This window comes from Triturus cristatus, chromosome 6, assembly GCF_964204655.1.
Source record: "Triturus cristatus chromosome 6, aTriCri1.1, whole genome shotgun sequence".
Classification (NCBI taxonomy): Eukaryota; Metazoa; Chordata; class Amphibia; order Caudata; family Salamandridae; genus Triturus; species Triturus cristatus.
In genome coordinates, this window is record NC_140589.1 from 1,332,186,547 (window position 1) to 1,332,214,499 (window position 27,953).

A 27,953-nucleotide genomic window follows, 5' to 3' on the forward strand; every position below is an offset into this window, starting at 1 on the left:
CCCAGTCGGGCCCGCGGGACCCGTAGATGCACCGGCAGGGCCAGACTGCCCAAAGAGTCGGGCCATGGCAGCAAGAAACTCTTGCACCTGGGCAGGCATCGCTGACGGACCCGGGAAGGGCGGGTAGGCCGGCAGCGACGTTGCAGGCTTCGCCGGAGCCGCGGGGGTGGCTCCACCCGCACCCTCAGCCACGACGGGCGAGTGGAAGTCGAGGAGTGACTACGCTTATTCAACTTCTTTTTGGAATGCTTCGAGTTACCTGACCCCGAGTGCGAAGACTTAGATCCAGAAGAATGATGGTGACGGCTCCGCGACCGGTTCCTCGACCTCCCACGGGACCGGGAACTTAAGCGGCGCGGAGCCAACTGCCAGACTTCCAGTAACTTTCGGTACCGCTCCCGCTCCCGCAAAGTCTTCCGCGCCATGGCCTGGCAGTCGGGGCACGACTTAGAGTCGTGGTCGCGCCCCAGGCAGTAGAGACACACGCAGTGTGGGTCCGTCACCGACATCCTGCGGTAACAGTCCCCACAGTTCTTAATCCCGGGCATCCCTATGACACCAGGAGTTGATCGACTCGAGAAAAAATTAGACAAAAGGCCTAAAAAATTACTGGGGGTACTAGCTCTTCCCGGATCTGCGCTTACTCGCCCAAAAAAAAAGAACTGACGTCAGCGCGTGTGCGCGCGTCTAAGTACGTCCAGCGACATCAACCCGGCGCCAACGACGCACGCGGAGCTGCACGACGGTGACGTCTACCGACGCGCAAAGGTACTGCTGACGAAAACTTTTCGGATCCAGTTTGACGCCTGAGGGTAATTCTAAGGTAAGGAATCTATCACTACGTGTTTCTTTCAGATATAGGAGACTTACTGGGGGCTCACCCACAAGTGACACATAAGAAAACTCAATCACCGAAAGACAAGCTAGTCCGGAGTAATTTAAGAACAATAACATCAACCCCGACCAACAACTGGCTGAGTGATGCAAGAAAGGGGTTTATTAAGTGTAATAGCTGCAAAACATGCAAAGGGAAACAGTTCCAAACCATTTGATACAAGTGATTTATACTTCTCTGCCAAAGAAACCTTTAGCACATCCCTATGTCTTAGGTAACTATTGCCAATTTCAAAACTTGCATTCATTAGCACGATAATGAAAAAGGGATGTCACTAAATCACTTTAAGGTAATCTGGAAAACAATGGCCTCCCATATAAAAGGTGATCTGGATATAGGCCAGGAAAAGTCAAAGAATCAGTGCAAATAAGTGTCTGTGACTGAATTCTTTCAGCTCTGGACATGAACCCGCCAGCAGTGCTGATCCTTCTTGACTTGTTAGTGTGGCTTATGATGACACTGTTCATCATCAAAGTCTTTTGTATCGTCTAAGGATTAGTTACTACTGTAAACTGCTTTGTATTGAATCAGCTCCTTCCTATAAAATAGAAACAAACATTAGAATCTGATAAGAATTAATCTGGAAACTTATCCAATGTAAGTTTCCTCAGGGTCCATCTTTTATGTCACCACTTGTATTCAATGTTTATCTGTGTCCTCTATCTCTTGTCATCGACCTCTACCAACTCCAGTACTAGATGTACACTAATGAATCCCACATCTTTGTTAAACTTTACACAGACACCACTGACCATGCAACCATAACTATTGTCACATTTTTTTCATGGATGAAGAAAAGCCTCCTTTGCCTCATTTGGGACAACACAGAGGTTCTCATCTTCGTCAACGGGCCTAACTCTAATCCAACCCTCAAATTCGTCCAGCTTGTGCTTGCAGGTCAACCATCATCTCTGACAACAAAATCTAAATAAAAAGCTTGGAATCCTATTTGACAAAGTTATGTTCTACTGTCCAGAGATGCACCCAATCGCCAAGGCTAGATCTATAAACTTTGCCAGCAATTGTAACTGATGAGTTTTATTGCTGCAAATTCCCAATCCACTGCATGCTACAGAAATGTTATTTAAAAAAATACGCTTGCAGGATGCAACAAACTATTTCAATGAAGAAAAAAAAACTAACCATGTCTGAGGATCATGAGATTCTATTAAGTTATGCAGATTTCTGTCAGATTCCTGTTTATAAACAAGAATCGAGTGGTAGACTCAGCAGCTAAGATTACAGTTTCAAACATCCTAGCCTTGTGCAGCATGACAGATCGAGGAATGTTTCCAATTACTGGTGTCATATGTTGTGGATTTTATCAATAACTACTTACAAATGGAAACAGATCCAACTCATTGGATCCATGAATTCATGGATCCAAGATGGCCACCGAGATGGAGCCCCTAAATGGAGCTCCTGGATTCGAGATCACGTTCAGTGAATAATCCCGCTACAATCCCGGCCATCCATCCGCCTTCCACCCGTCAAACGACACTTACCTCTTCGCCGGGGTGGAGGCCTTGGCCTGCTATCTTTTCTGCGTCTACCGGGGAGGGCCTTTGGTGGTGGTCGCCGGCCGATGCTGGAGAGCCCAAGCCGTGGAAGTGGAGCCCGAGTGTCTACGGGACTGCGCTGTGCGATCAACGGTTGCTGCCATCGGTAGGAGACATGGGCGGCTGTGGGGAGCCCGAGCCCTGCCCTGCTGATCTAGGCCGGTTCCTGGGTTTGTGGAGGCTGCAGCGCGCATTGAGGCAGGCATGGCAGCGGAGTTCTGGTGTTTCCAGGCTCGCGCTTGAAGATTGGCTGATGCAGCTTGGGAGGTGAGACACAGCCTTTGTTGCTGATCATTTTAACTCTTACCGGCAATAAACCTTGGTCAGCGCAGCAATCTTGATCACTGCCTGACCCTAAGATGGTGGAACTCCTCACCGTACGTGTGCCTGCATTTCGCGCACTAATCAAGACAGTCACATCTAGCTGTTTATCATATATGCGCTCCACAACTGCTCTCTCCATAACCACCGACGGACAGCATAATACCCCGCAGCCTCCCTGGACTCACCCTGAAGCACTGCCTGACAAGATGGTGGGATTACATGCTTCATGGGAACCTTCCTCCCTACAACCATTCACTAATCTCTCAAATGCACGAGTGTCTGGTTAATCTGGCATATCCACCCTACGATGTCTAAACTCTGCATCATTGCATCAGTAAATCATCGTAGGCAAACAAACCTTCGATAGTGTGTTCAGGGGACTTGGGTCAGAACCTGGCCAAAGTCTAACTGGCGGCTGAGAATTTCCCCTGCCTGGATCAAATGTACTACGATGGCGCGCTCGGCCCTCCTGGGGGCGAGCTGGAGGGTGAGGCAGTCAGCGCTTCCCAGTAACACCGGGACTGATGCTGTTGATGGAACTTTAACAATGCCCCCCGGGTGGACACCTTGAATGCTGTACTTACCGCGGAGCCCGAGCATCATGGCCAATGCTGGGTGGAGCTGTTTAGGCAGCTATAGAGGAGTTTGGTTCTGGTTCACACCCTCGGCCGTCACCTACCCAGCTGGACATTGGACATTGTTTTTCCTCATCTCCCCGTTGTATTTTTCATTTCTTCCCCTGTCTCCTCCATCCGCGATCCTGCCGCTGCCTCCCCTTTCCAGCCTTTCTTTCATCGTATTCTGTCACCGATACACGGGATGTTTTTAGATCGTTGGTCCCCATCCGGCTTGCCTATCTCTCACTTTCACTGCTTTGTGCCCCTGAAGTACTTTCCCCTTGCCGGTCTGCCTGACACTATCTGCTTTCCTTACCCCTTTTTACCATTCACCTCTACCTTCCATTCCCCATCAGACATGTGTCCTGGCTATGCTACGCGCTAATAACTCATTTTATTGTGTAATCACTGTTTTTCTCCAATGTTTGTTTATACATGGCTCCTGTAAGTGATGTAATTAATGTAACCTGTAACTCACTGATTCCTCATGTAAAGCGCTCTGATACCTCCGGGTCTAGCCAGCGCTATATAAAACTCTGCAAATAAATAAATACTTCTCTGCCAAAGAAACCTTCAGCACATCCATACGTCTTAGCTAACTTCATGCCAATTTCAAATATTAGCAAGATAGTGGAAATGGATGCTGCTAAACCACTCCAAGGTTGTCTGGAAAACATTGGCCTCCTTTTTAAATCTTTATCTGAATTTAGGCCTGGAAAAGGCACATAATCAGTGCTAATAAACGTCAGTGACTGAATCCTTTTAGCTCTGGACACAAACCAGCCAGCAGTGCTGATCTTTCTTGACTTGTCAATATAGCTTAAGACAATGTGCATCAGCAACGTATTTTAGATCATCAATGGATTCGTTGGTACTGTTAAGAGCTGCTCTGCATTGAATCAGCTCCTTCCTAGCAAATAGAAAAAAGTCAGGTTATGCTCCTGAGGATTCACCTGGAAACATGTCTGATGTGTGTACCCTCAGGGTTCATCTTTTAAGTCACCTCTTTTATTCAAAGTTTATCTGCGTCCTCTATCTCATGTTATCAACCTTTACTAACTCCAGTGATAGATGTCCCCTTCCTAATCACAAATCTTTACTCAACACTGACACTGCTGACTATTGCCACATTTTCTCCTTGATGAAGGAAAGGTTCCTTTGCCTCATTGGGGACAAAACAGAGGTTCTCATCTTCGACAACTGGCCTAACTCTTATCCTGCCTTTTGATTCATTTAGCCTTTGCCTAAGAGACAACCGTGATCTCTAGACGAAAAAAGCTTGGAATCCTATTGGACAATGCAATGTCCTACTGTACACAGATGATCTCAGTGGTCAAAATCCCTAACCTGCAATTATCCATGCTCTGGAAAAGCCCACCTCACCTTCACTTGTCATATTTAATTGAATTGACAAGAGATCTAATCATTTCAATGATGGATTATTGCACTAGTGTTTATTCCAGTCTTCAAATATCTCAAATTTAGAAAGATTGAACAATACAGAATCAGGTGGCAAGAACTAGCCTCACTCTCCAAAGAATTCAAACCAGCCTCCCTGCCTTGAAGTGTGATCAATGGGCACTTGTGAAACAAGGGAACGCATTGAAGTTACTTTGTATCAGGCACAAGGCACTACCCACCTTGAATAACAGGCCAAATCTCAGCAACCCATGAGGAAATCAATGTCTTCTAATGCATTGCAGATCATTCCACACAAGCTAAAATTACTTAAACACAGAGGAAAATCAATAAAGTTCTTGGCTTCCCAGTTCTGGACAGATCTATATCCTGCCCCAGGAGACCAAGAGAACAATCTCCAGTTCAGAAATGGATGTAAAACTTTCATTTTCAAGGATGATGTGCAAACTTGATTTCTCACCTGCTCTGAAGTGGCCATTAGAAGACATGTAAACACTATATACAGCTGCTTAAATAAATCAATGTCGGTTTACTACAGTCTGCTTCTATGTTTTATTGAGGCTCTGGATTGGAAAAACAACTGTCTTACTTAATAAAATAATTTGGTCTCAATATTCACCTCTTACCTAAGCGTGGCTTCCAGCTGTTTACTATTCATGCTGCTCACTGTTTCACTTCACCTGGTTAGGGAGAAAAACTTACTAAAATGTTTGTAGACAATGGGAGGGGGACTTTAGCAGTTTTTGAAGCCCCACAGAACCCCACCCAATTCATAGTTAAAGTGGTGTCAATGTGTTTGGGTTACTAACAGTCCCTCAACAGGGATCCAGGGAGAATGTGGTGATTGGATACAAACCTTTTTTGTTCTTCTTAATGCCACCCACATAAACTGCGATAAGAAAAAGATACTTTAAATAAAAAGCGTGCTAATTTCAACTAGTAGACTTTGTCACTCAGCTCATCTTAAATAACCACACAGAATACGATTAAAACAACACAAATGCATGTTGCTAACAACAAGAATAAAATTAACATTTCTACAAAGGTTAAGATGTCATCTAAAAACCTATCCGCCTAAAACTTGCTGCTATGCACTGCCCTTGGAGTCTATGAAGAAGAATAACTTGCATATAGATTCCCTTAGGAAGAATGAGTGCACTGCATGCCTGTTTACAGCAAAATGCTGTAATTATTAGAAGTTAGGTACACCGTTTTCCCTGCAAAAGGCAAACATGAGTTGTATCAGCATCAGCAAATCTTGGGCTCGTGCTCAATATCAGTTTTGAGTATAAAGTGCGAAACAGCAGCGTCTCCGGCAGGTAGAATCTTTTCTGGCAGAATCGTGCACAATAATCTGAGGCAATGTACCTCTCCTGCCAAGTGGGCGAGTGGCAATCCTTTTAAACTATATCAGTCAGTCAGTCAAAACCACTTTAATCGATTAATTAAAATCATAAAAGGACATCACAAAAATTCATACAGATAAAATACGTTAAAAAATACAATGTGATAAACACTTCCTGAAAAGATCATCTAGACAAATAAATGTGCCACTGATGTCATAATCCCGGCTGGACATCAAGTTTTTTCCTTGTCCGCACCGCAGAAACCAGAAAATTAGCAATATTAAAAATGATCCAAGGACAGTCAAGTAATTGCAGGTACATCAGAGCTGGTTTAACTTGATAAAAACCTCTCCCTTGAAACAATGGTAAAATGTACTTCTCTCTGCTTGCAGTATAATAATTACAAAATAGAATAAAGTGCACAGTGTCTTGGATTGAGCTATCATCACATTTGCAAAGAGCAGCGTCTTCTGGTTTACTCCATCCTTGGAAGCTCCCTAAATTAAAATGTATCAAATTAAAATGAAATCTAGTCAACAGCCAGCGGTGAAAATGATTTGTGACCAACTTAAGATAAGGCTCGATCTGGGGGGAGGTTATTAGTAAGAAATGAGCCCTTACAGACACGTTGTTAAGTTCCTCTCCCTCCCGCTCTTGAAACCTTAAATTCAAGAACTGAGCTTTAACCCGGTCAATATCCCCCTTAGTGATCACTTCTGGGTTCTCGTAGATCTCAGGGCGCCCTAGATTATAAAACGTTTTCTTAATGTACAGGAGCCAGGGGATATCTGACGCTCTATCTAAGCCAATACAGTCTTTTAAGATTAGTTGATTTAGGGAGAGTTCAACCAAATTTTCAGCCAAAATATTAAAGGGGCCAGACTTATACGGTCAGAGACATAATCCATTCCCAATCCTTGGTGTATTGAGATGGTAGGGGATGACTGGGGGATGGAGAGAAGTGAGCGAAAAAATTTATTTTCTACCAGTTGGACACCCTCCGCTCTTTTATACCCCCAGATAGCGGCACCATAGACCGCTAAAGCTAAACATTTCGCCCTATAGATGGCAAGAACAGCCTCACATGGTTTACCACCCAGGCGTCGGGCAAAATTTAATATAGCAGAGGAAGCTCTACCTACACTGTTTTTCTTGGCTATAAGCTGTGGGGTCCACGAACATCTATCATCAAACAGGACCCCCAGGTAGGTAAATACCTTTACTTTTGTGACCTCTACTCCGTTACAATAGAAATGTTTAACTTTGTTTTTACGAGTGCCCAGGGACATAACCTGCGATTTAGAGCTGTTCACCACTAAATCCAAAGAACTCATGAACTCCCCAAAGGAGTTCAATAGTCTCTGCAATCCCAGAGGGGTACGAGCCAATAGGACAGCGTCGTCCGCGTACAGAAGAACAGGTAAACTACAGCTCCCTATACGCGGAATATCCAGGCTGGCCTCGCCTAAGATGATATCTAACTTGTTGATATATATAGTAAAAAGTAAGGGGGCCAGGATACAACCTTGGCGGACCCCTCTGGCCGATTTAAAGTGGCGTGTGCATTTGCCCTCATGGGACACCCTTACTGCGGCGTGTAAATCTTGGTGCAGATCCGCTAGAAAATGGACAAGACAAGGATCAATCCTCAAATCCAACAGGAGCGTCCACAGCTTCGATCTATTCACCAGATCGAAAGCTGTGGATAGATCCATAAATGCCAGATATATGGGGCCTTTGGTTGATTTTGTGTACTTGTTAATTAGGAGGTACAAATTAAGGCACTGTTCCATAGTACCCCTACCAGATCTAAAGCCATATTGGGCCTCCGATAAAATCCCCCTCTCTGTCACCCAGTCTGAAATTTTATTCAGGATCACTTTACCCAAAATTTTGACCGCTGAATCAATTAATGAAATGGGCCGGTAACATCTCGGATCACCCCTCTCTCCCTTTTTAAAAACCGGTATAATAATTGATTTGGACCAGGACTCCAGAAACCCATTCACAACACTAGCGTTAAAAACATTGGTTAAAATATTGCTCCATAGCTCAATGTCACCTTTGTAGAGCTCCAACGGGACGCCATCTGGTCCTGGGCCTTGTTGGAGGCAGAGTCTTTTATGGCCTTCCCCACATCAAGTTTATCAAATGTCAAAAAATTAGGGGGGGAGGATATTTCAGGGGCCTTAAAGATATCCAGGGTCAAATTACTTGCGTAAATTTGTTCAAAATGGGCCAACCACTCCCCCTCTGGGATGTTAATATCAAGTGGAGCATTTTCCTCCCCCGTTAAGAGTGGACTATTAACTATGTTCCAAAACTTAGCACTATCCTTAAGAACCTCTACCGAAGTTAAGGCATCCCAGGCCTCCTTCTTTAGTTCGTTTTTTCGTCTCTGGGTGGTTAGTTTGTAATCTTTCCTAAGGATGGATATTTGAGCCTTGTCCCGGGGTTGCTTTTTTAGAGCAGTTAATAAATTTTGATGGGCCCTAGAACAGCTAGAGTCAAACCACCCTGTAAAGGACGCAGATTGCTAGTAATAGTTAGGTCTGAGGCGACCTGGGAGCAGATAGAGTCAAAGGCAGAGATTATCTCTCCACCCATAGTGGAGGGGTCCAAACACTTCCTAAACGCAAGACTGTTTTTCGCAATTAAATTCTCCATAAAGTCCTCCGGAACTACTTTGGCCCACTTCAGTTTCCTACCATGGTCACAAGAGACCAGGGTAACAGGGGGGACTGGGGCCAATGGAACCTCCTTGGGACAAAAACCCTTATCTAATACTAAGATTACAGGATTGTGGTCACTGAATGGAGACCGAAAAACATAGTACCTATGGACCCACCTTAAGAGAGCTGGCGATAGGAAAATACAATCAATAATTGATTCACTATCCCTTGCTTCAAATGTCGCAACCCGTTCACTCTTGGTTAAGAAACAAGGCTCATAAAGATCCGCCAATTGAAGGAGTTCTTCAAGAGCCTCACCCTTGATAGAATGTTCAAAGTGAGGTGGGGCAAAGTGCGGGGGGCCGTGCAGATCAACAATCTTTCAATTAAAATCACAAAGATGAATATTAAAATCACCCATAAAAATAATTTGTACAAAAGTGGTCTGACGAGCTTTATACAGTTCTAAGAATTTTTATAAAAAACTAAGATTCTCATTCACAGGTACACAATCCCCAGCATTATAAAAATTAATAAACAATATTTTGGATTGCAACTCCATAGTACATTCCAACAATTGACAGTTATGGGAGGCTATGTCTAGCTGGGAGATCTTGGCCTTGAGTTTTGTAGAGAAAAGGAACAGCAGGCCACCCTTAGCTCTGCCTGCTGCCGATGGTAATGCAGGGTGGAAATAGGATTTAAAACCGTCAATCCACAAGTTATTTTCCCTAGCCCAGGTCTCTTGTAGAGCTATAATGTCAAAACCTGCAACAAATTTTAACCAGTTTGCATCTTCTTGTTTAGAACGTAGACCAGCTACATTCCAGGTCATGAGTCTCACGGAGTCTCCAGGGTCCCCTGGGTTAACTATATCGTTACCAATGTTACTTGGTATGGAGGTTGAGAGATCTAGTCAGTCGTTAGCATCTAGCTGGGACAGGGGTAAAAACCTGTTGGATAAAACAATGGCATCAGTGGTCCTATCTATCCTATTAAATCTGGAGTTACCCTGAGAAGGAGCTTTGGTAGGACACCAAGGCGCAGGGTCTTCGCTAGAAACGGCACAGGGCACCAGTGCCAATGGGCGCTCAGATCGTAGCGGGGGACAGTGTCTCCCTCGAGCGTTGGAAAAACTGAGGGGCGATGGATAAAAAAGGCTTAAAGGGACAGCCCTAATATTACCATCCTCCCCGGCTGTATCAGAGGCGTCCCATAGTAAACGTGTTGCTACATGAAATATTGGCATCACCCGAGCAGTTCTGGTCACACCATTTCCTGGTAACTGACAGTAGTGCTTCGGATGATTCAGTTTTTCCGTACGGTAGTGGTGGGACTTTAACCAGGATAACCACCAACGGGACAGCCTCAGGGGGGAGATTGATACAAGGTTGAATTGAGGGGTTACATGAAGTATACCCACTAACGAAATTTTCCTGAGATGTAGGTTGGGCTAGGGACCTGGTTTTCCTGTTCAAATGCCCCTCCGAGTCCCTAACCTCTAGGGTTGTGATGGTGGTGCTCGACTTGGGGGACACAGCTATTCTTGGGATCCTATCCAATCCTTTTAAACTATATCTTCTCTAAGATGGAATATTTGACATCACCTTAGGAATGTTTGAAATAATCAATGAGCATCAAGATGCAAGTCCAAAGGAAAGTCTTTAAAACAAATAAGGTAAAAATATACCGATTCAGACTACACTTTTTAGGCTATTGTTCTTGTTTGACTTTGAAATTGAGATAACAAGAAACTCGTTCCAGACTGATGTCGCATCAGGTGTCTTGTTGATGTCTATATTAGAGTGACTTGACACTTTCACAGGTTCTTGGAAAGAGAAAGTCAAACAAAATCTGTGTCAAAGGCAAACCTGTTTATGATCCTGCAAAAATACAGAACATGGAGTGTCAGCCTACTTAAAACTGAGTTAGCCTCATGTCTTTATATCAATTGCTAAGAATAAAGGGAGATTTTGATAAAAACAGAGATGATGTTATCAGAATGGTGTAGAAACATTGATCAAGCCTTTCAATAGTTCTCTCTCCTGCCTTCTGCTAATAGCACTGACTGTCTGAAATTGTTTCCTCCCTATTGTTGTGTCAATCGCCTGGGCACACAGTCACGGCTCCTGCATTTAAAGTGGAGAGCTCGTGGCAGGGACCAGATGTGAATCTCTCATCGGGAGCCATGCAGAAAACTTTGCCTTCCTAAACTTGTTTTCAGATGTGTTTTAATCATTCCATATAAATGGTTAACTGTTGGGTACGTTCACTTTTAATTTCACACAGTTCAGTAAAATAAAAATTTGTAGGACTTTACTTCCTACAACCACTTGTCCTCACTAGGAAGCAAAGCAACTGTGTTAATTTCTGCCAAGATACCTTGAGGTGTGTAATCAGTTGACCACTACGCTAACCTGCATTTAAGTATCCCTTTGCTTTGATTGTGAGTATCAGCAGAGTTAAATTTGATAGTTGTGTGCATGTTGATGGAAAAATCCTGCCCACTGCAAAATTTACTTGAACCTACATCATGTGGCCGAGATGAACGAATCAGACGGTTAACCTGTTTTGATGGCTAACTAACTAGCTTGCAGTAAACATTTAATCGATAAAGGAAATGCTCTTCAAAAACTAAATTAACTTTTCCTTTAAGTCACCATATCGATCTTGAAGACCTGGCACAGTTGTTTTATATTTAAGATTATATTTTAAGTGGATCTAACATCTAATAAAAAGGAGATAAAATAGTAATAGTCCCTTGAAGTCCCCTTAAAACCAACACATATTTTCATTGAGAATAGTTACTTTGCCTTAATTTTAAAAGAATGGTACGTACTTTCCTGAACTGGAGCAGGGTATGATGTTAATCAGCAATATGGCTTCCTCCTTCCCTTCAGAGTTCAGAAGTTCTGTTTGTTCCTCAAGTTTCATACAATATGCCAGGGACTGAAGCCATATATGAGCCGATCCTAAATGAATGACCTCAATAGGGTCCCAGAAAGGATCACTTTCTTTGTCAGTTCCAACTTCCTCGCCGCCTATAAAACGCTGATAAAGCTCTTCCATCAGATACTTCCGGTTGATGAACTTAGCTTTGGACCATACCCACACCTAGAAATGCAAGCAATGAAGGATTAAAAAATGCAGTATGTGTTTTTTGCACTATCACTTTAAATCATTGTGGGGGAGAGGAAACATGGAACGGAATTCTTACTCAGAGGCAACCACAGAGAATATCAGAGAATGCTCTCATGATATGTGGTACACCGAATACTGCCCGGAATGGATGAGAAGCTGGGAGGCACACCAGAGATTCCCGTAGGCTCAGAGAAGGACAATAAGGGATGCTTCTCTCAGCTATGAGAAGGCCCACTGATGCCCTTCTCCCTCCCACCCACTGTCTTCTATGTTTTCATGTGCAGCATGGTGTGAATCTGTAAAGGTAGGGATTCTGCCATTGGCTTTGCAGGATACTCGTCTCTACACTGGACAGCCGACAGCAGCGGCGGAATTTTAATGGGATACAGCAATCATGTTCGCCCGCCAAACTCTAAATCAAGCCCTGTTTGCATTAGTCAAGTTTCTAATTGCAAAGACAATGATAAAAACAACTTTATGACTGTCCAAGGGCTGCCATTTATTCCTTGCATTTAATGAATTGTTAATTTTGGAGATCCAATTGCATACTATAGAAAATTCAAAGAAAATCTGAATACGCCCTAGTTAGAAATATACATAATCCACTAATTCACAACATAACAATAGTGCATAATGGAGTGGCTCAAATGTTTGTTACAGTACAAAATAGACAAATAAGTAATCAAGTTAAGGTTACCATGCCCTGCTGATTTACGGTGTTAAACACCTGTTTCATCAAATACCACCCTTATGACCAATTATTGTTACAAGAAGAATATTCCCAGCTGTAAGCATGGGACAAAAGCTGTGAACCCTGGGTTTGGTCCTTTAGCCTTAGGGACTTTGTGCAGGCTAGGAATTAGGCAGTGTGTGGAACGTGATCCAGTTTATACTTTGACCAACCACAAGTTGGTTGCAAGCAGTGCATCGAGGTGCTGAAGCAGGGTGTTGGAGGGTCATAGTGAATGCAATGCCATGCAGCGGCGAGAAGAATTTACCGTCAGCTTTGAGGCACAGTCGACTCTAGAGGAAGGGCGGCTAACCCACCCCCCATGGACAACAGACAAAGGGCACAGCCGCAGCAGGGCGCAAGAGTGTGCCAAAGAAAGGATCAGCGAAGGACCAAGGGAGTTTGGGTTCAAAGAATTCAGTCAAGAAAGAGGGGCATGGTCAGAAGCTCGGCTAAAAAGGTGACCGGGACAATCAGTCCCCAGCTCTGTCGCTAGAGAAAATTGGTCCCACCCGCCCACACCAGAGAATGCAGGCGTCGCAACCTCAGTGAGACCAGGGGGTAGGGATTAATGAGGTTTAACAATAAATATGTTCACATAAGGACCTAAAAGGGCAAACAAGGTCCTTGGGATGCCTTAACTGCAGGGACTGTTGAGACAAGTGCCCAGACAAGGTCCTTGGGATGCCTAATGGGCAGACAAAAGGTAAAAAATGGTCAGCTCAGGAGGGACACGGCACTTGCAGCCCAGACATGGACACAGTGCCACGAACGCCACACATTGGATAGCAAGTTGAAGCCTTGAAGCCACAACTCATCGTACCAAGTGACACAAGTAGAGCTGTCACATCAGTTAGAGGTGATTTATGACAACCTTGAAGAAACATGATGACTGTAAGGTTGATGCATTGCATAACTACACTAATTATGGTTATTAATATGGAATAAAGTATAGGATGTACAATGTATAACCTGTTATAAGATGATTTACATTGTAATTCCAAGATAAACCAGAATTTGGCATGTTGATGACCAATGGCATCATGCAAGCGTGTACCAACTTATGATGTGAATAAACTTTGGCCATTCTTACGCCTCAAAGGTCTTGGTATACATAATTGATCGCAAGGAAGGAACGTAGGAGTGCCCATGAGATACTTGCACAGCTGGGGGGCGGCCATCTAACTCCCGAAACATGCAGTCAGTTGGATCAGGGAGGGGGCAGTGAAAGAGTATAGAGCTCTATGATTGGCAGGACAACAGTAAGGAGGCAGCTGACAAGAATGAAGACCAGTGGGATAAGACACTGGACAATGTGTATCAAAAAGGCAGTGGGAATGAGCATTGCAAGTACAGAGGACAGTGGATGAGTGTACAGGAGACAGAAAGTGGCCAGGGTTGGGACAGCTTGGACAAGGAGCAGAATCCAGCTTTAATTTGCCACCTATTCAAATATTGATGCTGCTCTGGCTAAGCAAGAAGCGGGAAAAGAGAATATGTGGCACATGTGCCTAAGAGTTTGTGTGAGAACGTATTGAATCTCAAGTACTTCCCCATGCTCCTCTTATTGCCAGTCAAAGGGGGAGAAGAACATACCAACACAGTTCAAAGATAATCTTAATGGACCCAGAGAAGAAGGAATATATGAAACAGGCACTGAGGAACCCATTGACTCATTGAGTTGCACTGTACCGGTGTGGTGGTAAATTCACATGCAAAAAATAACTTTACCGTGCTGCAACATGGTGCCAGTACCATACAAATATGAGTTAACCCCAACTGCCACCACCAGACATGTTTCTGGACCCCTGGGTCGAGAGCCTGCTGCTCTCGGGGGCCTGAAATAGTGCACATCCTGGGACGAGGTGTCTTGCCTCCTCCCCCAGGATGGGCAGGGTTCACGAAGGGGAAGCTTCAAAGGCTTGCTGCCTATGTGAGCTTCCACAGGTCACTTGCTGCTTTCAGCAACTTGTCCCTACTGGTTCTGACCCCCACTCTGGGTGGGAGAACCGGTGGGAAAAACAAGTGACGAAGAGAGGTGTGCCCACCTCTGCTAACTCCACCCCTCAGGTGGGGGAGGCGAGGTGAGGCACGACTCTCAGTCCCTGCCATCTTGCAGATGGGGGACTCAGCCAACCAGGGAAAGGCTTATGCCCCCATCGCACTGGATGGTGGCATAATAGAGGTGTACCCACCCCAGGGAAGGGACCCATTGGTCCCAACCCTTTACCTACCTGTAACAGCCCTAAATCTAGTATTTAGGGGCACCCCTGAACCTTGCTTCCCCAGACAAGAAACTACAAGAAGAACAGAAGAAGCAGGACCGAACAGCCGTGCCAAGCTAACAAGAGGAGGAAGCCTACTGACTTGGCCATAGCCCTACCGGCCCGTCCCCACCTCGAACCTGCTCCAGCCAAATCCCAGTGTGTCCTGCAGCCAGCAACCTCAAGAAACCCGGAGGACCCAAAGACTGTCTCCCATGAACACCGGATTTGTTCAAACAACAGACTCCAGCTCCGCATGGATCTGCGAGTTTGCACCACCCTGCACCCGACTCCCACGCCCTGAGTTTGAGTGGCCCAACATCAAGAGGAGGTCTCCCAGCGATCCTGACCCTAGATCCGTCGACCCATGACCTGCCTCAAGCCTTCAGCCGAAACCTTCAGCCTCAAACCAGAGGGTCCCCCCAACCCCGACCAGGAGCTGGTAAGAAGATCCGACCCTAAAAGGCACCCCTGCACCCAATGGTCCATATCCTTGGGTGGCCCAACCAACGGTGTTTAACCGAGCCCCAAGATCCCAACTTACCTCTCCAAGTGGTGGGCGCACCCAGAAGACCTTCGTCCCTGAGCCTGCACTGCTTTTGCAAACCGGAGACTCCCCATTGAAAGCTACAGGGCGGCCAACGCCAAAACAGCACTCTGCACCCGGCCGCTCCAGTGCCGCTGAGGGTGCATCTTTTTTGTTGGCCTAAACCCCCATTTGCCCTGAGCTTAAGTCCAGGAGCTTTGCTCCCACAACCCAGTGGCCTGCTCGTCAGCAGCTACCAACCGGAGGACCCCTACCCCCTATTGGATAACATTGGGCCTCAGCACTCTGCACCCGGCCGCCCTAGTGCCCCTGAGGGTGCAACAAGAGTGCATCCTTGACCCTGGGGACCCCTGATTCTAACCCCAGAACACCATCTCCCACAACAAAGTACTTACCTTTAAACCGATAACACTATTTACCTCCAAAGGATAACATTGACTGTTTTTCTTTGAAAAGTTTCTAAGTGTGGAGTTACAACTCCTAAAGAAATCCTTTAAAATTGTACTGAATAACAAAAACGGTTTTACTTACCTGTTTACAGGAAGTGTCCCAGTCTAGTATCCAGGTATACTACACTGTGTAAGAAAAGTAATCTGAAAAGTAACTTACATGATATTCTACCAAAAATCCTATACAAAGTATATGTACTGTATTCTGAAAAGCATTGCATTATCAGTAACACTACTGTAATCAAATCAAATTACATTTACAATTGCAATTCAAACTGTTTACAAACTGCATTACTACTGTAAAGTATTTATTGCTTACCTGTGCGAGGCTTGCTTGGTTCTGGAAAATAAAATAACATAAAGAATATTTTTATACAAAAATAATTGGTTTGAAGTTCAGTCTTTGAGTGTGTGAATTCATTTGCTGACTGACTCTGAGGGTGTACAACAAATGCTTAAAACTACCCTCTGAGAAAGCCTTACTGCTCGACCACACTACCACAAATAGAAAGTGAGGTGCTATCTACTTTACATCTGCCTACCTTTTGGGTTCAACTTGACTCTGTACACACTATACCTCACTTTGGTATAGTATATGCAGAGCCAGCTTCCTACATGGAGGCATTGCGACATCGCGTCCTTCAATCATTATTGAAAGTATTCTTGAATGAGACCTAGGGCTCGTGGTCGGCGAGATTGATCTGACCGAGAACAGAGGTTTCCTTGACCCTGGGGTACCACTTCTCCAAACCTCTAATGCTCATTCCAGACCTAATGCCAGTCCCCTAACAAATATGGGCATCAATAAGGATCTAATATCTTCAGAAGCTGCGAGTGTAACCAATGCTATAGTAACTAACACTCCCCCTTGATCTGACCGATTTGGGATATTCTCATGTACAGCACTCACCTCAACCAACTGCTGCTATTAAACGTAAAAGGTAACAACTACTAAAAAAGGCAGCCCATTCGTTGTGAAACAAGTCAATACTCTAATCAGATTCTCTCTTGGATTCAAACACCCATGCCTTCTTGTGCCCCTCCTAGTGTATCTCTACAGTCTTCGGCCACCTGACACTTACTTAATAGACTCACTCTCTACCAAGACTGAGATTAATGTGGAGGCAAAACTCAATACGTTGGTTGACCGTATAGGCCACTAGGAGTGACTACTAGACACTTTGCACAAGCCGGGGGCTTCCAAACCTTCAAATAAAATGCCCTCCAGTGTATCTGCTCCTGCCCACATGCATATCGAATCATCTGTACTGCAGGAGACTGCTACCAATCCTTCGGTCTTGTGTAACAATCAAATAATACCTCCAGTTGTATTAGGTAATGTCCATCGGAATGATATGCTTGCATTCACCCTACCACTCAGTTTCAGGCATCAACCGTGTCACCCAGCTTTCTGATGACCTCCAGCAATTTGCATATTTAACGCCCTGATGAATCTGCCTTCCACGGCTTGCCAATATGTGTTAATTCTGTCTGGGGTACCTGCACTGAAAACGGGCCAGCAGGAGTCGTGGGATCAGCTCCAACCGAACGTTAGACACTAGCTTGTTAAAAACAAGAACTTTGAAAGACAGGACCAACATGAGATTTTAATGGTGCAAAGGGTGGGTTGGTTGGGTTATTCTGAGAAGAACATTCATAGCGACTGTGTGGTTATAAGGTTCAAAAGGCCTGCAAATGTAAAGAGAATATTATGCGCTAAAGAATTTCACATGCACAATGAAACCAATATTGCCACTTTGCCACTAGGATATTTAGACAAGCCTCCGGTCTCTCAGTATGGTCCCTTGCCTCAAGCGCAATACATTCCTAATGCTGTTTCTCGTTCTAACTCCTTTTTCATATTGAATGACCTAGAATGCGTGGATTGACTGACAACTACTAGTACTGCAAGAATGCCAATTGAGGAAGGGAACAATACAATCTATCCAAAGATATTGGCAACAACATCTGCATCAAACACCAATTGTAGTTCTCAATATAGGCTCAGGGGCCGAGTATCTGATCCCTACACAACCAATGTTAATGTTTGTAATACCACATTGAGAATCTTAAGCTGGAACGTATTGGGCCTTAAATAAAAGATCCATATAACAGAGTGGCAGTATTTTATAAGGGAGTATGATATTATCCTATTGCAGGAAACATGGGAGATATCGCTGACTCAATTTGATGGGTACCATTGTTTCTCTAATCCAGCAAGGCCCTCCAATAGAGGACGTGCTTCAGGGGGGCTGGCTATATGGCTAAAAACTAAAATTAGGGGTATTGTAAAGGCCACTGAGACATATGAGGAGAACTTTCAAGATACAGTTATTAAGTCTACCCTTAGGCTCTATATTGGTCATTTTTATAACAATGATTTTCTCAACACTACCAATTCAAAGTGTCCTTCCCTGGTCAATTTTATTAATAATTTAATGGATAACATAGTTTGTCGGTGACGTTCACTTCACCTTTGCTTCACTGGAGATTTAAATTTGCAAATTCCAAACATCTTATGACTCATTCAAATGTAACTTGTTTGGCAGCCAGCACCTGCAATGATCCTTATGGTTGTGACTTGCTTGCTTTTCTTGCCTCACTTGGAATGATTGGCCGTAGTAAAACCTACTTAGAGCAAGATTCACACATTTAAAGGAAGAAGGAGTTACTCAGTTATGGACTACTTTTTATTACTGATAGCTTAAATGACCTACTTCATAAAGGTATGGTAGTCCCACCATCTTTTAGTGATCACAACCCCGTTGACATTTTTCTGGCAGTCCATTTTAGGGGGAAATTCAAGAGGGATGTAGGTGCTTTCAATCTTCAACCTACAACTGATAATTTGAGGCTGGTGTGGAGAATGCAGCACCCCGATCAGTTGTTCAATCTATTAATTGGGGCCAATCTAGAGCGTCTGTCCGAGGAGGCTGAGGTGGGGGCTTTCTCTGACCTATGTCTCAGAATTAAGGAAGGCTTACTCAAACCAGCTAAGCCTGTTTTGGGTACGCCAAGATGGTTTAATACAGAGTGTTCTGCAGCCAACAGGGCCCTCTGTACTGCACTAACAGCTAAACCCAGAGACCCCAATTTTGTGTAAGTTATATAAACAAGATATGAACAGACGTTGACAGAATATCGTAACTGCACATTGGGAAACACTCTTACAGGCATCCCAGCAGGGTAGCAGTAAGACATTCTGGTCTACCATTTCTAAACTCAAAACTATCATCTCCTGTCATATTTCAGGAGAAAATGGGAGGAGCATTTTAGGAAAATGTATGTCGCACCACATTTAGCAGATATCTTTCAAGTTGATCTGTTGCTGGTTTTACATTTCCATACCACCTTGCTGGAGGTTGAGCACACGATCCACCAAAGAATAGGAATTGGTCAAGTCAATCAAGCTTTATTCGGTTTATAAAATACAACCATAAAAGCATGTTATAAAATTTATATTATTTGATCAACTTAATATTTGTTTATACAGTACACAAGGTGAAATGTAATATATAACAACACACAGGCATTAGGGGTCATCATTAAAAAGTTAAAGTATATTAAAAAATTTAAAAAGCAAGCAATCCAATCTTTACAAGAGCACCTAGGTATTTTCGTCAGTTAGTGCCTCCAGGTGGGAATTATCTATTCTTCTTTTAATTGCCATTTGTACAAAGATTACTGCATTACAAACTTTTACATTTTCTAAGCCATAAATATAATTAAAAGCATGTTTATAAAAATATAGTTTGCTATCAATAAATAAAGGCCGTAAAATATGCTTCCTGAGGTCTGTATGAAATTACAAATAAGTATAAAGTGCAATGTCGTCTTCCATCACAAGGGCAAATTGGAAGGTTTTTGATCCACTTGCTCATTGTAGGGAATGCAGTCAGGTAATGGAGGGTACCCAGACGTAACCTTCTTAGGTAAAACCTATGTTGTAAATTTCTTGTCAGCAATAGGTATGGTTGGGTGCCTACTGATATTGGGTCGTCACAGTATAATTTAATCGTCTTTTTGGAACTTGCTACTGTATCTCTTGATACTTCTCTTGACCTCCAAGCCCCAGTTTTAAGTCCCGTTTGCTATAGTTCATATGGACATTGGATATTTAAAGATGGCGTCCACTTTGCACTCAGTTAAAATACTGTAATAGACTGCAACCAAGGGATTTTTTTATAGTGATCAAGGGCAAGGCAATCCATTATAATCTTCATGGTAAATTTAGTTCCCTCCTTGGTCCAGATCCCATACCAAATCATAAGAGCTGCTGTACTGATGTAATCACTAATATAAGGTACTGACAATTCCTTATGGACTATGTATGACGGGGTTGAATTGGGAACTGCTAAAACCCTTCTCAAAAATTTACCTTCCTGAGTTTGTAATAAAGTATGGTTTGCTGTTCCCCATAATGCCACTCCATAACATGTTCCTGTGACACATTTGCTCCTATATAAAGTTAACATTTCCCTGACTGGTTTGTTCCCAATTTTTTTGAAAATCTGAAAATAGCCTTGACTGGCCGTATAAATTTCAGTTCGCAATATGTCCACCGAACTTCCACGCCAAGTAAAAAGGAGTTCTAAGTATTTGATTTAATTTGATTTGTGGTTTCTATAGCGCCTGAATCACCCCCTTCGGGGTATCTCAGCGCTGTGACTGCTAATGGCCAGCCAGAGGAGAGTTAGAACAATGTCGTTTTCAGCAGTTTTCTAAATGTCAGGAAGTTGGGGCATTGACGCAGCTGGGCAGGAATCTGATTCCAGTAGCATGGGGCGAGGTGAGAGAATGCTTTACCGCCCATGTGAGCAAGGTTAAAGCGTGGGACCTGGAGGAGTCGTTGGTTACTTGATCGCAAGGTTCTGGGTGGCGTATATTTGACCAGTTTTTTGGTCAGGTAGCTGGATCCCATGTTGTTCAGGCTCTTGTGTACCATGCAGCATATTTTGAATGTTACTCTTTGTTTCACTGGAAGCCAGTGAAGTTCTTGAAGCAATGGGGCAGCTGAGGTTCTGGAAGGGGCATTGTTTATCAGACGGGCCGTGGTGTTTTGGACTACCTGCAGTTTGCTAAGTGAGGATTCCTTGGCAGAGATAAGTAAAGCGTTGCAGTAGTCTAGGTGGCTGAGTATCAAGGCCTGGACCAGTGTTTTGCGAATGGATGTCGGTAGAAGGGGGAAGACCCTTCGGAGGAGGCCCAGTGTGCGATAGCATGTCCCTGCGGTATGGTTAACGTGTTCTTCTAATGTGAGTTTCTGGTCAAGTTTCACCCCTAGGTTTTTCACTATTTGTTTGGGGGATGGGGCTGCACCTAGTTCCTCAGGCCACCAATTGGGGGACCATGTCATCATTGCTTCTCCAAACAGCATGATTTCAGATTTTTCAGTATTTAGCTGGAGAAGGTTTCCTCTCATCCAGTGTGCAATGCCTTTCATACCCTTCGAGAAAGTGGACTAGATGTTCATGTCCGTTTTATCATAGGATAAAAGAAGTTGCGTGTCATCTGCGTATGAGATAGGGATAAAGCCGAGTTGTCTCAGTGTGTCAGCCAGAGTGGTAACATAGATATTGAATAATGTGGGGCTCAAACATGAGCCCTGCGGTACCCCCCTGGTGACTTTGGTGGTTTGTGAGCTAAAAGGGCCTAAGTTTATGGTTTGCGTTCTGTTAGTGAGGAAGTCGGTCAGCCATTTCAGGGCTTTTCCTCGAATGCCTATGTCTTCGAGTCGCCTTAGTAGAATCTGGCGGGAGATGGTGTCAAATGCTGCGGACAAGTCGAGCAGCACCAAAAGTACTGCTCGATCTTTGTCCGCCAGCATACTGATGTTATCCGTTACTTCCACCAGGGCTGACTCGGTGCTATGTTTAGGTCGGAATCCTGACTGAGAATGGTCTAAGCGATGTGTGGATTCAATAAATTCCGACAGATGCTTATTAATATGTTTCTCCAGGAGATTACTGTGCAGGGGGAGCAAAGAAATTGGACGATAGTTAGAGATTTCATCAATGGCTATCCTTGGATTCTTCCTGATGGGGGTGATCTGTGCTGCTTTCCACTCTGGTGGGAGGCTGCCTTCTTCCATAGATCTATTGAGGATTGAACAGATGGGAGCAGCAAGCGTCATAGATAAGAGGGCAGAGGTTTTGGTGGGTATGGGATCTAGGGGTGATCCAGATTTAACCATTTTCAGCAGTGATTCCACTTTGATTGCGGTCAAGGCAGGAAAGGATTCAAGGGTTAAATCATCTGTAGCAATAGGGGGAGAGTCTATGTTGGGGCACGGTTGAAGATATAGGCTTGAGCTAATGTTTTGGTAGATGGTTTCGATTTTTTCTAAGAAATGATTTGCAATGCTGTTGCACAAGGTTTGGTAGGGGGTTACTTCGGTGTGACAGGCCTTAGGATTGATAAATGAGTTCAAAACTTGGAACAAGGTGCAAGAGGAGTTTCCAGCACTTTCAAGTTGTGATATGATATGCGTTTTCCGAGCAAGTTTTATATTTTTGTGATATGCTGCTAGCGTGGTTTTGAAACTTTCTTTATCTTGCGGGTCTTTGGAAAGGCGCCATAGCCATTCCTGTTTCTTGCATTGGCATTTTTCAGATCTTAGGTCGGGGGTGTACCATGGGGCCCGAAGACATTTAGTTTTAGTCGGCAGTGATTTCAGAGGGGCCAAACAATCAATAGTGGCTATCAAATTGGCAGTGAAGGATGCTAAACGTTCTTGGATCGTGTCGGAGTCCAAAATCTTGGGGGGGGGGGTGAATATTTAATGAAACTTAGAGGGGGTAATTTTTTGCCATTGCCTGCAATTCTTAGTAATATGTGTGTTGTGGGCTATGTTGTTTTTCTGGCCGTGAATTTGAAATTCGATTAGATAATGGTCTGACCATGTCAGAGGGCTGGAGGTTTTATAAGTGATATTGGGGGAATTGGTAAAAATGATGTCTAGAGTATGCCTTGTCTGGTGGGTGGGCTCATTGTTGATTTTTGTTAGTCCTAGTGTGCATAGGTCCGTCATCAAAGTTGCGGCCTCTTTGTTGTCGGGATTTTCGGCGTGAAAGTTAAAGTCGCCTAGCAGTAAGAAGTTTTTGGTTGAGATTACGTGGGGGGAAATTAGTTCCATTAGCTGTGATGGAAACTTTGCAAGGGGTCCTGGGGGTCTGTATACAAGTGAACCTTTCCTGCTAAGTTGGGGATGTAGGTCCGCTGTGAATATCAGAATCTCCTTCGATTCGTTATATTGATGGTCAATCATAGAGATTCTAATCAGATCTTTATATATGATTGCTAGCCCGCCTCCTGTCTTGTGGGGTCTATCTATTTTATGATTGTGATAGCCCTCGGGAACTGCGATAGCAATATCAGGGTTGGACCAGGGCTTGGTCCATGTTTCGGTCAGAAATCCGATGTGGGGGAGAGTGGAGGATATCTGATCCCATATATGGGTGGAGTGCTTAGGTAATGATCTGGCGTTGGCCAGGAAGCAATTCCAACCTCCGTTATAGTTATTTTGTGGGGAGTGTGATAATCTTTCTGGTTTGTTGGTGATAGGGGGGGGTCTGAGCTCTTGATTGTGTTGGGATCATTTTTTGGGGGCCGAGTAGGTGTTTTACTCTGAAATTGGTAGGCTCTGCATGAGAAAGGTCCTTCTATTCTTAGGGAGGAGCTACACTCTTTGCTATTTGGGAGCGTTAGACCGTTCATATTTCTAATTGTTTCTAGGTCTTGCATTGAGTATGTACGGATGGCGCTTCTGTTATATGTCTGGTCTGTGAGGGAACCGGCAGGGGTTCTGGCTCCTGGCGACGGCAAGGCGCGGACGGGCGCAGACGGGCTTGCCTTTGGTGCGTCTTTGGCGCACCCGCTCTCGCTTCCGCTGTGCGTCGTCCCCTGCATCTGGTTATATGGAGACAGCTGAACTGCTAACCTCCCGATCTGCTGTTCACCGGAAGTGGGCTCTGAGTCACTTCCGGTGGGTGTTCCCTCCCTCCACACAATCGGAATGATCCGCAGTGGAACGGTGAGGCACCAAGCTACGAGTGAGCAGCGTGAACAGTATTGAGAGTGCAGTAAGTTAAAACAAGCAGATTTCTTTTCAATTCAAAGTATGAGTTTGGTATTTTCAGCGTTTAAAAACAGTGTGTCATTTGGTGAAGGAGGCCTTTACCAGGCACTCCTTAATCACAGTTTCAATGTCAGGCTAGTAACAATACCAAGATAAAAATGGCACTTTAAATATCACAGATTAAAATTCAATGGTGGAGACCTTTACCAGGCTCTCCTTGTACTGCAGAACCGAGCTTACTGATTCAAACAGTCTCCTCGGTGGCCTCAAGCGCGTCCGCTGCGCGTCGTGCCCTGCATCTGGTTATATGGAGACAGCTGAACTGATAACCTCCCGATCTGCTGTTCGCCGGAAGTGGGCTCTAAGTCACTTCCGGTGGGTGTTCCCTCCCTCCACACAATCGGAACAATCCGCGGTGGAACGGGGAGTCACCAAGCTATGAGTGAGCAGCGTGAACAGTATTGAGAGTGCAGTAAGTTAAAACAAGCAGATTTCTTTTCAATTCAAAGTATGAGTTTGGTATTTTCAGCAATTAAAAACAGTGAGTCATTTGGTGAAGGAGCCCTTTACCAGGCACTCCTTAATCACAGTTTCAATGTCAGGCTAGTAACAATACCAAGATAAAAATGACACTTTAAATATCACAGATTAAAATTCTATGGTGGAGACCTTTACCAGGCTCTCCTTGTACTGCAGAACCGAGCTTACTGATTCAAACAGTCTCCTCGGTGGCCTCAAGCGTGTCCGCTGCGCGTCGTGCCCTGCATCTGGTTATATGGCGACAGCTGAACTGCTAACCTCCCTATCTGCTGTTCACCAGAAGTGGGCTCTAAGTCACTTCCGGTGGGTGTTTCCTCCCTCCACACAATCGGAACGATCCGCGGTGGAACGGGGAGGCACCAAGCTACGAGTGAGCAGCGTGAACAGTATTGAGAGTTCAGTAAGTTAAAAGAAGCAGATGTCTTTCCAATTCAAGGTATGAGTTTGGTATTTTCAGAGTTTAAAAACAGTGTGTCATTTGATGAAGGAGCCCTTTACCAGGCACTCCTTAATCACAGTTTCAATGTCAGGCTAGTAACAATACCAAGATAAAAATGGCACTTTAAATATCACAGATTAAAATTCTATGGTGGAGACCTTTACCAGGCTCTCCTTGTACTGCAGAAGCGAGCTTACTGATACATACAGTCTCCTCGTGGCCTCAAGCGCGTCCGCTACGCGTCGTGCCCTGCATCTGGTTATATGGAGACAGTTGAACTGCCAACCTCCCGATCTGCTGTTCGCCGGAAGTGGGCTTTAAGTCCCTTCCGGTGGGTGTTCCCTCCCTCCACACAATCGGAACGATCCGCGGTGGAACGGGGAGGCACCAAGCTACGAGTGAGCAGCGTAAACAGTATTGAGAGTGCAGTAAGTTAAAACAAGCAGATTTCTTTCCAATTCAGAGTATGAGTTTGGAATTTTCAGCGTTTAAAAAAACAGTGTGTTATTTGGTGAAGGAGGCCTTTACCAGGCACTCCTTAATCACAGTTGCAATGTCAGGCTAGTAACAATACCAAGATAGAAATGGCACTTTAAATATCACAGATTAAAATTGTATGGTGGAGACCTTTACCAGGCTCTCCTTGTAATGCAGAAGCGAGCTTACTGATTCAAACAGTCTCCTCGGTGGTCTCAAGCGCGTTAGCTGCGCATCGTGCCCTGCATCTGGTTATATGGAGAAAGCTGAACTGCTAACTTCCCGATCTGCTGTTTGCCGGAAGTGGGCTCTAAGTCACTTCCGGTGGGTGTTCCCTCCCTCCACACAATCGGAACGATCCGCGGTGGAACGGGGAGGCACCAAGCTACGAGTGAGCAGCGTGAACAGTATTGAGAATGGAGTAAGTTAAAACAAGCAGATTTCTTTCCAATTGAATGGTATGAGTTTGGTATTTTCAGCGTTTAAAAACAGTGTTTCATTTGGTGAAGGAGCCCTTTACCAGGCACTCCTTAATCACAGTTGCAATGTCAGGCTAGTAACAATAGGAAGATAAAAATGTCACTTTAAATATCACAGATTAAAATTCTATGGTGGAGACCTTTACCAGGCTCTCCTTGTACTGCAGAAGCGAGCTTACTGATTCATACAGTCTCCTCGTGGCCTCAAGCGCGTCCGCTGCGCGTCGTGCCCTGCATCTGGTTATATGGAGACAGCTGAACTGCTAACCTCCCGATCTGCTGTTCGCCGGAAGTGGGCTCTAAGTCACTTCCGGTGGGTGTTCCCTCCCTCCACACAAACGGAACGATCCACGGTGGAACTGGGAGGCACCAAGCTACGAGTGAGCAGCGTAAACAGTATTGAGAGTGCAGTAAGTTAAAACAAGCAGATTTCTTTCCAATTCAGAGTATGAGTTTGGTATTTTCAGCGTTTAAAAAAACAGTGTGTCATTTGGTGAAGGAGCCCTTTACCAGGCACCCATTAATCACAGTTGCAATGTCAGGCGAGTAACAATACCAAGATAAAAATGACACTTTAAATATCACAGATTAAAATTCTATGGTGGAGACCTTTACCAGGCTCTCCTTGTACTGCAGAAGCGAGCTTACTGATTCAAACAGTCTCCTCGGTGGCCTCAAGCGCGTCCGCTGCGTGTCGTGTCCTGCATCTGGTTATATGGAGACAGCTGAACTGCTAACCTCCCGATATGCTGTTTGCCAGAAGTGGGCTCTAAGTCACTTCCGGTGGGTGTTCCTGCCCTCCACACAATCGGAACGATCCGCGGTGGAACGGGGAGGCACCAAGCTACGAGTGAGCAGCGTGAACAGTATTGAGAATGCAGTAAGTTAAAACAAGCAGATTTCTTTCCAATCCAAAGTATGAGTTTGGTATTTTCAGTGTTTAAAAACAGTGTGTCATTTGGTGAAGGAGCCCATTACCAGGCACTCCTTAATCACAGTTGCAATGTCAGGCCAGTAACAATACCAAGATAAAAATGGCACTTTAAATATCACAGATTAAAATTCTATGGTGGAGACCTTGACCAGGCTCTCCTTGTAATGCAGAAGCGAGCTTACTGATTCAAACAGTCTCCTCGGTGGCCTCAAGCGCGTTTGCTGCGCATCGTGCCCTGCATCTGGTTATATGGAGAAAGCTGAACTGCTAACTTCCCGATCTGCTGTTTGCCGGAAGTGGGCTCTAAGTCACTTCCGGTGGGTGATCCCTCCCTCCACACAATCGGAACGATCCGCGGTGGAACGGGGAGGCACCAAGCTGCGAGTGAGCAGCGTGAACAATATTGAGAATGCAGTAAGTTAAAACAAGCAGATTTCTTTCCAATTGAATGGTATGAGTTTGGTATTTTCAGCGTTTAAAAACAGTGTTTCATTTGGTGAAGGAGCCCTTTACCAGGCACTCCTTAATCACAGTTGCAATGTCAGGCTTGTAACAATAGGAAGATAAAAATGTCACTTTAAATATCACAGATTAAAATTCTATGGTGGAGACCTTTACCAGGCTCTCCTTGTACTGCAGAAGCGAGCTTACTGATTCATACAGTCTCCTCGTGGCCTCAAGCGCGTCCGCTGCGCGTCGTGCCCTGCATCTGGTTATATGGAGACAGCTGAACTGCTAACCTCCCGATCTGCTGTTCGCCGGAAGTGGGCTCTAAGTCACTTTCGGTGGGTGTTCCCTCCCTCCACACAATCGGAACGATCCGCAGTGGAACGGGGAGGCACCAAGCTACGAGTGAGCAGCGTGAACAGTATTGAGAATGCAGTAAGTTAAAACAAGCAGATTTCTTTCCAATTGAATGGTATGAGTTTGGTATTTTCAGCGTTTAAAAACAGTGTTTCATTTGGTGAAGGATTCCTTTACCAGGCACTCCTTAATCACAGTTGCAATGTCAGGCTAGTAACAATACCAAGATAAAAATGTCAC

At 44.6% G+C, this 27,953-nt stretch overlaps 1 protein-coding gene across 1 annotated transcript in view; it reads right to left on the reverse strand.

The window, feature by feature from the left end:
• The window catches only part of LOC146821397 (kinesin-like protein KIF28), a 777,435-nt gene that overhangs the window by 381,566 nt on the left and 367,916 nt on the right, over positions 1-27,953 (reverse strand). Inside the window, exon 22 of the mRNA XM_085609842.1 lies at positions 11,672-11,946. Coding sequence (XP_085465968.1) covers positions 11,672-11,946 — 275 coding nt within the window. The remainder of the gene's footprint in view (positions 1-11,671; positions 11,947-27,953) is intronic.